Source organism: Euprymna scolopes, chromosome 30 (assembly GCF_053919585.1).
Source record: "Euprymna scolopes isolate OS-2025 chromosome 30, ASM5391958v1, whole genome shotgun sequence".
Lineage (NCBI taxonomy): Eukaryota > Metazoa > Mollusca > Cephalopoda > Sepiida > Sepiolidae > Euprymna > Euprymna scolopes.
The window spans coordinates 24781462-24793786 of record NC_136511.1 but is presented as its reverse complement, the minus strand read 5'-3'; the positions used below and the strand labels follow the sequence as shown (position 1 = coordinate 24793786).

Genomic DNA, 12325 nt, shown 5'->3' with positions numbered 1-12325 from the left:
ATCTTAAAGAACACACACGCATACACACCCTCCCTCATATATATATATATATATATATATATATATATATATATATATATATATACACGTGTGTGTCTGTGTGTGTAATGAAATTAAACATGTAATGAAATACACAACGCGCACACTTACGCGCGCGCACACACACACACTCATACACTCTCCCTCACACATATATATATTGTATTTATTTGCTTCCCCACCAAAGCAAATTAGGCACAAGGCTGTTTTTAAGGGTGGGGTAAAAACCAGCTCCCCTAAAAGTAGGCAAAAAGGAGGCACTCTTCTTACCAAAAATAATAATTATCCCAGTATAGAGAATTTCCCCTCCATTGACTGGTACAAATTATCTTAAGTGCAGCATCTGCAGAACAGATACTACACTTTTATCCCGGCCGGAGGCCAATATATATATATATATATATATATATATATATATATATATATAAATGTGTGTGTGTCTGCGTGTGTAATGAAATTGTTTCGAATTATTGTTAAGTGTTATTTTAGAACAATCTTTAAGTGTATAAATCCGGTGTTTACAACTTGTCCATGTTGGAATCAAATTCAGTCGGTCCCTGTACTTGGGACAGTCAACAACACGACAAGGAGAGACTGGCGGCGCCTAAGATGAACGCATTAGGCACATGGCTCGTTCTAATCGCATTATGTCAATCGGTCGGCGCTTTATGGCCGCGGACACCGTTTCAAGCTGTGGTAAGTAAGAATTACAGTCATCTTAATTGTCCTACCATGTGTGTATATATAATACGAATTTCGCCGATCGGGAAAAGCATTTCTAAACAAATATTTAATACACAAATATATAAGTATTCAAAATTCAATGAAATGTGTACTATTTTTTTTCAATTACTAAAAGGGGGGTAAATACTTTTAAATCATACAGATTTGTATTTTTTATTCATCCTGCAACTCTACAAGGCCACCATTCGCTCATGTATGAAATATGTTTCTCACATTAAAGCTGGTTCATCTGCTTTTTGTCTATCATTCCTGGCCAGGGTACAGAAGAGAGTCGCCAATCTGATAGGTTCTGAACTGTCATCCAAGCTCCAAACTCCGTCCCATCGAAGAAATGTTGCATGCCTCTGTCTGTTTAACAAGTATTTTAATGGTGGATGCTCTGAGTACAAGCCCTTGTAACCCCTCGACGTAAATACCTCCAACAAACCCGGCAAGCAGCAAAGTTTCACAACTACACAGTAGAGATTTAAAAAAAAAAAACCTTCTAATCCAATAATTTCTTCCCCAGAACTGCTAGAATGTGGAATTCCCTTCCGGGGTTCCTGCTTCCCCAAATTTACTGACATGCAGACGTTCAAGTGCAATATGAACAGACATCTTGCAGCTCAACTCCCTACATAGTATCTCTGCAATTTTGTCCTTGGTAGTAGCCAAGTACATCAAAGTGGTACTGTGCTTTGTTTGGGGTGAATATGTAATAAAAAATATTATTACAGAGGGAATATTTCAAATGATTAAAAAAATGACGTGGGTATCATCAGCTAATTCTCAAGCTAATAAACAGATCGATTGAGTAAATTTGTAATTTTCCAAATTCTGGCTATGATTAAAACCGATACGAAAAGAATGATATGAATAGCTTTCCTTATCAAACAAAGATGGCAGCCAAGATGAATACACGATGTGAATTCTCGCATATGTTTGATTTTCTATCATGAAATGGTTATGTTTTTTTTCCTTTAAAAAACATCTGTTTTTTTTTGTTTTTAATTAAGGATAAATTCAATGTTAACAATGTTAAAGTAAATACAACACAGGAAAATGTCTTACTTTCTATGTATGTGACAAGTCACAGACATAGCAAGTAAGACAATTGAATAAATATATATATAGAGAGAGAGAGATATACATATATGCTTGTACTTATTGATTTGTTAATTGCCACGTGTTTTCGTCTTCTCTCTTCAACCCCGACTATATCTCATTCATCGACTTGTGATAGCCTTCTAAATCTCTACTACATAATCCCACACAATGCTTCAAGCAAACTACATATCACTTCTCTCCCTTAGTCTTAGCCAGACAGAGTTTGCAACAACCGAAAAACTGTTTCAGATCTCCGAAAAGTGTGCTAGGATTGGATGCTAAATAAACTTTATCAAGCGGAAGATCCTCCCCAACACTATCAAGAACTTACACTTACCTTTATTTCTCCATCTGACGAAATTCAAACCGTCAAGAAATATTCATTTTTTTTCGCTCCATAATCTGGCATGCTTAGAATCGATCCGTCACATCTACTATTTGAAAAGGGGATTTTTTCCCGAAATATAATGGATTATGTCACAGACCACACAAGTAAGACATTTGTACTTAATACAATTGAATATATATATATATACATATATATATATATATATACATATATGTATGTACTTATTGATTTGTAACTCGCCACTTGTTTTCGTCTTTCCTCATCAACACCGACTATATCCCATTCCTCGCATTGTGATATTGTAAATCTCTAATATATATATATATATATATATATATATATATATGTGTGTGTGTGTGTGTGTGTGTGTGTGTGTGTGTGTGTGTGTGTAATTACATGAATTACATTCGCAAACAATCACATGCATTATGTTTTTGGTTCTTATCATATTTCTTCATTGAAAATTAATGTAAGATGCGGAAGCCTCTAAGGTAGATCAGCTGATAAAATCAGTGCCAAGCCTCAAAGAAACTTATTTGAAATGTCTAACATTCATACGTGTAATTGCATATGCGAAAGGTTTTAGGTTTTCCGGTTTCGTAAAGTGGTAACGTTACGTTCGAACCTATCAACGGCGTAAACAGTTAACAAATTTATCTTGCAAAAGTAGTAGTTGTTATTTCACTCTATTTATTTCAATAGTAATAGAAGGAGGACGAGGAGGAAGAGGGCGAGGAGCAGGAGGGCCAATCTCAGTATGTTATGAGATCTCGCCATTTTTTTTTATAGAAGCAGTAGCAAGATTACTCTGTTGTGATATCTCTCTCTGTCCTTTTTTAAATAGTAGTAAAACAAATTGTATCTATTGTGACAGCTGTTTCTACCTTAATGCCGTAGTAGTAGCAATACTTATCTATTGTAATATCTCTCTTTGTTTCTTTAGTAGTAGTAGTAGTAGTAGTAGTAGTAGTAGTAGTAGTAGTAGCAAGTTCACTCTGTTGTGTACATCTTTCGTTCTGTAGTATTATATACACATTATGTTCTGTCACTTTTTCTTTTTTTCGGTATTAATAGAAGAAGCTCAACCTTTTTAGTGTAATAGTAGTATGAAGCTCAATCTGTTGTGACATCAATCTTTCGTTCTGTAGTAGTAGTAGTAGTAGTAGTAGTAGTAGTAGCAACTTAATCTGTTGTAACATCTATCTCTTTCTTTCAGACGTAGTAGTAATAATAGAAAGCTCAATCTGTTGTGAAATCACTCTTTCGTTCATTATGAAGTAGTTGTGCCATTCTCAAACTGTTGTGATAAATATATCTTAATTTCTGTAGTAGTACTACTACTAGCAGTTAATGCAACAGTTTGTGACATTTTTTTTCTTTCTTGCTGTAGTCGTAGTAGCAACAGAAGCAAGCTCAATATGTTGTTCATCTTTCTACCACTTTCTGCAGTAAAAGTAATAACAAGCTCAATGTTTTTTGACGTTTCTCTCATTTTTAATTTACTAGCATAGGTGCCCGACGTTGCCCGGGTGTTTAAAAGTGTGTGTTGAGCAAAAAATATTAAGTGCTAGTAGGAAGACAGGCTCGAACCCGTTACGCGAAGGAGGAAAAGAACGGGGAAAAACGTGACGTCATTGCTGTTACGACCACCGCTAACCCGGAATGACGTAGGTTTAAATTAAGGCTAGAAAATCGAAAAGAGGGGATGACTTTCGAAAATATCGGTGAAAAAAGAGACCCTCCCAGTAGGAAAGTGCCCAATTGAGGGTGAAGAAATGTTTTTAGCTAAATTTTCGGTATTTGTCGTCTGCAGGGTTGAGCTTTAAAACAATACTGATCTTTTGAAAATTCGTCGCGTCTGTCAAAAGTTTTATGGAGACATACAAACATACATACATACATAGATTTATATATTGGTAGCTCAAATTTTCTACCCAAACATATTAAAAAAGCTTGCCTCATCTCTGAATACCCTTTCCGTAAAATTTCAAATGTTTAGACCAGAAATAGATGGTAGAGACCGCAGAGGTCAATTTTTTTAAAACTTTGACCCCAATTATGACCCTTTAACATTAATTATTTTTGGCTCAAATCAAGTTATTTAGTTATATCCATGTCCAATGAACCTTTATCTAAAATTTCAAGTGTTTAGACACAAAATTGTCGGAGGAGTTTGGTAGAGTTGTCAAAGGTCAAATCGTTGATCTTTGACCACTTAACAGCCAAATTTTTGGCCGAAAACCGACCAAATGATGTTCCAAACTCTCAGTATCCTGTATATCAAATTTCGAGTCTGTAGACAGAGTTATTTCGTAGGGAAATGTACACAGAAAGACACACAGACAGACTTTCATTTTTATAGATATACTAGCATTTCGTCTCGGCGTTGCCCGAGTGTTTGTAGCTGTATCCTGAGCAAATAAGAAAGCAAAAAAAAAATAATGGTATTTTTTTTAAAATTTGACTTCTATTATGATCCCTTAATATTTATTGTTTTGGGCTATAATTCAGTTATTAAGTTAGATCCATGTCCAATTAACCTATATCTAAAATTTCAAGTGTTTAGACCCACAATTTTCAGAGGAGTTTGGTAGAGTGCTCAAAGGTCAAATCGTTTAACTTTGACCCTTTAACAGCCAAATTTTTGGTCGAAAACCGATCACATCGATTTTTTCAAATCTCATTACCCTCTATATGAAATTTCGAGTCTGTAGACTAAAAATTGACAGAATTATTGCGTAGGGTAACATACAAAGGCAGACAGATAAACACACACAGACACGTTCGCTTTTATAGATATACTAGCATGGGTGCCCGGCGTTGCCCGGGTGTTTGGAGGTGTATGCTGAGCAAAAACACAAAAAAAACAAAAAAAAAAACGGTCAATTTTTTTAAATTTGACCCCTATTATGATCCCTTAAAACTGATTGTTTTGGGCTCAAATAAAGTTATTAAGTTAGATGCCTGTCGAAGAAATCTATATCTAAAATTTCAAGTGTTTAGATCGAAAATTGTCGGAGGAGTTTGGTAGAGTAAAAATCTCATTACCCTCTGTATCAAATTTCGAGTCTGTAGACTAAAAATTGACAGAGTTATTGCGTAGGGAAATGTACACAGACAGACAAACATACGCGTTAACTTTTATAGACATATATATATATATATATATATATATATATATATATATATATATATATATATATATATATAGACTAGCATGGGGGCTCGGCGTTGCCGGGGTATTTGGAGATGTATGTTGAGCAAAAAAAAAAAAAAATTTAGACCCCAAATTGTCGGAGGAGTTTGGTAGAGTACTCAAAGGTCAAATCGTTGAACTTTGGCCCCTACATCGCCAAATGTCGAGCCGAAAACGGATTAAAAATATGTTCCCAAATCTCAGTACGCTTTATATCAAATTTCGAGTCTGTAGACTTAAAATTGATAGAGTTATTGCGTAGGGAAATTTACACACACAGATACACAGATACGCACACAGACACTTTTACTTTTATAGATATATAGATAGATGTAGTAGTAGGAAAAAGAGGAGAAGGAGGAAAATGAAGAGGAAGAGTAATCGCAATCTGTTGTGATATCTTTCTTATTCTTTCTGTAGTAATATTATGTCCAATCTGTTGTGCAGTGGGGTTTTACTTGCTGCTTGAAGTTTTGTAATTTTAATAAGTATTCAGAATCATCGAGTCGGTTTCTTGAGCAATAAGAGAAAGGCATATTATTGGTGCTTTGAAAAAATGGTTTGGAATGTTTTAAGCATTGCTTACTGCATGGAATTTTGGGAATTTTACATGAAGATCTTGCTCTTGCGACCTGGGCATTAGTGATTTATTTTTGGATTTTATGACTTTGTGAGCTAGGCTTGTAGCATGAAACATGTAATTTTGAGCAATGAGCTTTAGACCTTTTTTTTGAGCCTGACAATTCACGCTCAGATCTTTAAGGTGTGCATTCCTGCGCAGAATGTTCAGTCTAAAGCCGCATATCATCGAGACTTGTAATTTCCACATCTTTAAAATAGTTGAATCAATGTTCCGATATTTTTTGTTACTTTGAACCAAATCATAATTTTTATTTTTGGTGTTTCCTGCTTTTTTTCTGATTTAGATAGTTTTATAGTCTGATTGGGCTTTTTATTGTTGTTTTGTTTTGTTTTGGGTTTTTTTTAATTTTTTTTGCTCGGTTTGTTGGGGAAGAGGTGTTTGTTCTTTGTAGGATTTCGTTTTTTTTTAAGTCGAAAAGAAGCAATAAAATATGAGTCTGTAAAGAAAATCGAACTCGTCATCGAAGAGACAATGAATGACAAGCAAAGGATTGCGAGGTAAACCAAGCTGATCACTGCGTATCGATTTATCGATTGATCGAATTAAAATGCCTAGAGACAACATAAAAAAAACGTTTAGTTATACAAGATATCAAGCAACCAGATATCTTTTGATAGGATTATATTTAGTAGTAGAGGAAGGAGAGAAAGAAAAAGAATAGAAGAGGTGGAACAGTCGAATATGGAGACGAAAATCATGACGATGAGATTGTAGAGAAAATAAAGAAGGAAAGGGAGGTGGAAGATATGTACTAGTATATATATATATATATATATATATATATATATATATATATATATATATTCTATTTGGATCATGCTGCATAAAAACTGTGCTATTCTAGGAGGCCCATTCTTCTAGCCTTTGCTTTCTCTCTTTGAGAACGGATTAGTTTGTTTGTTTTCTTCAAATCTTCTGAGACTCATCTGTTGGATAATTCCGACGGTGCTGACCAGGCACTTTTTGCAGACCAGAGCGTTCCTCCACTTGGCAGCTGGCCCTTCTAATGGCATTTTATGACTTTTGTATTATATTTTTCTCGCCGTGCGAGAGACTAATAGAAAAAAAAAACGCTTATTTTTGTCTGTTGTTCTTGGCCTTAGGGCCATAATCAACGTGTAGTATCTGTTTTTTTTCACAGTGATCACCACTTATCAAGGCCAGGAAGCCACTCAGGGATAAGGGTTATCGCAAGTACATTACGTTAGTGTGGAGATTTGATGAAGTATTTACTTAAGGGGGCGGTTCATTAGGAATTTGTTAACGTTGGACTTCAAGACATCCAAGTTGTAGTCAGGTGGGAAGCAGGCAGACGGAACAGAGTTCCACAGGCGTAGATGCTAGACATAAGGTAATTTGTTTCGCTCAATGGAAGGAAACCCCTCTTTACTGGAACAATTATTATTTTTGGTCCCAACTAGAGTTCCCCTTTTGCCTTTCTTTCGGGGAACTGGTTTAACCCAACATTAAAAAAGACTTCGTCTCACATTTTGCTTTTGTGCGAAGCAAATAAATACAAATAGGCAACGCACATTAGCTTCGCATCTGTTCACTAGAAGCAGAAGGAGGAAGATAAGGGGGGCCACTACCACAACTACGACGGGGAACAGTAGAAGTAGACAGTAGAACAGGAGAGGAAAAAGTAGATATAAGGGATATAGTATTCCACGGCGCATCAACTTACTTTAGATAATGAAGCAATTGTAGAAAATTTCAATATAAAACATAAGTGTAACGCAAATTGTAACAGGTTGTAACAAATTAAAACATGTAACGGTGGAATAAGCTATGCACATTCATCCTTATTAACACAAAATGCAAGGAGGAACAATGAAGTTATTCTAAAGAAAACAACATTACAGCATTATTTTAAAACTTTTATTGAAATAAATCATTTCAGGGAGCTCGATTATGTAGTAGAATTGACATCTATTCAATGTAGCTGCCTTCAGCCTCAATTACTACCTTGATTGAGTATTATTTGCGTCACTGTTATTAATATTATTATTACTCTTGGTGATGGTTCATTTATAACCAGTCCATTTAGTATTTTATTTCTTTTCCTTGTTAATATTATTGCAATAGTTTGCTCAATTATTAACATTATTATTACTTTTTTGATTGTTAAGATTATGATATCATTACTATTAATTGTAATAGTGGTAGAATTAAAATGTCGTCGATTAATCTAATTACGCGAGTTACGCAAGAACACAATATATATATATATATATATATATATATATATATATATATATATATATATCAATATATATGTGTGTGAGCGTGTATATATATGTGTGTGTGTGTGCGCGCACGTGTATGTATATACACACACACACACACACACACATATATATATTTATATATATATATATATATATATATTTCTTCGCATGATGCCATCAATTCCTTTCCTATTTTCTTTTCAACGAATAATTTTCCCCGCCCTTAATTATATGTCATGCGCAAAAGATCTCGTTCAAAACCAACACTAAATAAAAAGCCAACGCATTGAATTCTGAAGCATTTTCAATAGCACAAGCGTCGCAGACACAATGAATTATAAAACAAAACGATGAAAAATAGATTAGTTGCACAAGTTGGAGTACTTTTCCGAGTGATCCGTTCGAACTGCCTAAAATTGGCAAATAAGTAATAGAACTAAATCTATATACGAGGGTTGTTTCCAAATAATATCAAGCGGTATATTGCGTCTGGGTTATAACTGTGGATATGAGAACCCCCACAGAAAATAATCTAATGGTGTTAAATCACACGAACAAGGTGGTTAGTTGGCAGGTTAATTTCGTGAAAGACTGGGGTTACCGCATCTCAGTAAGTTACCTGTATCATTTGCTATTGGGAACATTGAAAAAAAAAACAAGGAATATGTATCGGTTTATCCTTAATATGAGTCATGCCAAAATTAAGTTTTTATAAATATAAAAAGAATATAAAAAATCGTTTTTGGCATCGGAAAATAGGCAGGAAATCTTCCGATTCTGGTGCTAATTTTGATAACTCCAAAAATTACGAGTTTTCAGATTCCTGATTCTGATTAATCATTCAATTTATATATATATATATATATATATATATATATATATATATATATATATATATATATATATATATATATATATATATATATTAATTGAATAATATAAATTTGGAATTTACACATTGGATTGGAAATTTTTAATTTGACCGTTTTGGATTTTACTATTCTTGGATTTTTTTACCCTTCACCGGAATATCCATTCATAAGAAATCTTTTATCATTGTTCTTTTACCTCCTATTCCCCTTACCTCACCCTTTTTTTTTAACCAAGTAAGATCTGTGACTTACTTGTGGTTTCATTAAACACTTTTATAAGCAAAATCCGATCCCGCATTTTGCTAATTCCTGCCCTCTTATAAGAAGGAGAGTATTTTTTCGAAACTCCGCGGATTAAGGACTATCCACATCTTGTGCTTCCTTATTAAAAATTAAATGTGTTTAACTCTTTTTCAAGATGTCTTTTAACATGTTTTATTAATCATTTGTTCACATATACATATATATATATATATATATATATATATATATGAGGCATGTTTTAAACGTAATGCCTCCCATTTTTATTCCGCCCGAATGGATCAGAGATATGTTTCCAAAGTGCATTGTTATTGTGACTTAACTTCTGCATTCATAATGTAAAAGCGCCATCTCTCTGTTGCAGATATTGACGATATGACAGTCTAAGAACTTAACTTATGTGATTTACGTTCGTCAAAAGCAAAGACTCGTCCATGAATTCCTACCAAAAATGCATTTAGAAAAACGTTGACTATGTAAAAAAATAACTTCTTTAGGAAGAATGTCACTGGTTGTAATTGTACTACTCCATCTTCGTAGGTCTTCACCTTGTTAAGTTTTAAAAAAATTAGCAGACTTTAGTTTTGGAAGCACCGTTTTATTATAGAGTTGATAAATCTATTACGTTGCGATGAATATTCATTGTGATTCCTCTTTAACTGAAGTTTAAACTAATTGTCATAAGGCAAACAATGCTGCCGGGATCGATAATTCATAGTTATTAATGCATATTTTATAATAGCTTTATGACAGTTATATATAAAGTAGAGCTAGTCAATTATTGCTTTTAATGCTTCCAATATTTTCTTGTTAAATATTATAATCAATAGAAAAAAGCAATGAACTGCTGTTTCATATTTAAAAGTACATCTCACATAACTCTTAAGAAATAGGCCAGACATGTTTTGATTCAGTACTTATTTTTAAAAAGGCGCCATCGCTTATTTTTTACGAGCATTCCTCTTCTTAACATCGTCGTTCTTGTTGTGTTACACGATAAGGGCTGTCCCCTTTTCATGTAAGTATAAAAATAGAGAGATTTACTTAAAATGAAAATAAAATGAGAGAAAGCCGAAATCGAACCCTGGAGATTAGTTTTCAAGAACAATAGGTTTAAATGGAATGTTCAGTAAATTGTTCATTCTGATAAAATAAATAATAAATAAACTATTCATTGTTAGAAGAATGTGGATAATAAAATATGGGTTAAATAAATTAGATATGTAGGTTGAATTCCTTAGTGAAAACAACAAAGAAACAATAGGTTATTGGGAAATCAGAATGTTCGGAAACGTGCAGATTGCGCAATTTGATGGCACGTGAATTGTGGTTACGTTGGCCGGACATGCATGGATTTCTCAATGTAGGAAGTGAAAGTTAGTTAGTTAGGGGAGAAACTAGAAGCGAGACGGTCACTTTTGAAATAGAATGTGAACCTTTGAATTCATGAACGCAAAGCCACCAGCCGGTCAGTGGAAGAATAAATGCTCATCATGTTTTTTTATAACTGCCGTCTCCTGTGTCCATCATTACATGAAAAAGATATTGTCTATTTATGTGTACAAACTATTTGAAATTCATCATCTAAAAAATATATGTTTAGAAAGTATATGTGTCTATGTATGTTATACAGACACTCCCGTTCATACGAACCGTCAAAGCATGAATGCCAACCTGTCAATCCATCGGATAAATGCTAACCTATCGGTCTGTCTATCTAGATATGAAAACACCTTCTCAAAATGTATTTATATGCAATCTCTCTCATTTATATACTCTCACTCTCTCTTTATATACACCTGTTAATGTTTCCATATCTCACAACATGATCACACACATGAACCTCGAAGATCTCTTACTTCCATGAACTCTCCTAAGAATCTCATCTCTCTTAAGACAATTATCCTTACTAATAAGAACACTTAATAATAATAAAAATAGCACTATATAACAGTTGTTGCTAAGCAAATAAACATTCTTGTTATGTAAGAAAAACACAAGGAGACGTTCGCTGATAGATCTTAAAGGTTATAAATTTTAGACAGAATTGACTCGTGTGGCAGAGATAAGCGTTCTTTTTTGCAAAAGATTCAGCACTTATTAAGGTCGGAATCTACACATAGATGAGTGTACCGTGGTCAATGAGACAACAGCGTAGTGACCGTTACTTGTTGAAATTGAATAGAATTTAATAACTGGTTTATTTTCGACATGAAGATGACAGTATAGTAGTCACTTGGAATGCAGCCCAGCGGAAAAGGGTTCCACAGGCGTGCAGTTCAAAAATAGAAGCTTTGTTCATAGAATGTGGGTTTAAATTTAAGCACCGATATAAAATAAAGGAAATTGTTTATAATGGTTGTAACTAGACGAGTGTGTTTTTTTTAAACTTGCTATGAAAATTACGATGGAATAAAGACAGGCTCGCAACGTATTTTCTGTGTGAATGATGTTCTGGGGAATAGAAAAGGGCAACATTGAAGATTATAGGTGTCTCCAAGCAGCTCATGCCCAGACGGGGCAACATTATATTATCATAAAACGTATCTGGCTCGTAAAAAAGGAGAGAAGCGTGTCGGGAGTGAGATACCTCCTGGAACGGCAGAATGACGCAACAGATTTGATGTAAGTCTCTTCATTTTAGGTCAGGACTAACGGTCAGACTCAGAAGATGAACAAAGCTTTTATTTAATTTCATAAATTACTGTTTTCATATCGATGCAATTTTCATTATTCGCAGGCAATGGAAACAATTTTACAAACAAATTGAAACAAATAAATACATTATCAATTATCGTGTAATTTTTTACTAAACAGGATATAATTTTATTTTATTTTTTATTCCATTTTCATTCCAAACAAGGTATATTGCCATTTTGATGTAGAGTTCTACTATTGGAGACATAA

At 33.9% G+C, this 12325-nt stretch overlaps 1 protein-coding gene across 2 annotated transcripts in view; it reads left to right on the top strand.

Moving 5' to 3' along the window:
* Positions 1-573: 573 nt before the first annotated feature.
* LOC145254721 (interstitial collagenase-like) overlaps positions 574-12325 on the top strand; it is a 127767-nt gene continuing 116015 nt past the window's right edge. The window contains exon 1 of one of the 2 annotated variants that reach the window (XM_080113443.1): positions 574-735. In XM_080113443.1, the coding sequence (XP_079969569.1) occupies positions 649-735 (87 nt within the window). In that variant the 5' untranslated portion in view covers positions 574-648. The remainder of the gene's footprint in view (positions 736-12325) is intronic. The other variant, XM_080113444.1, reaches the window with a different exon arrangement.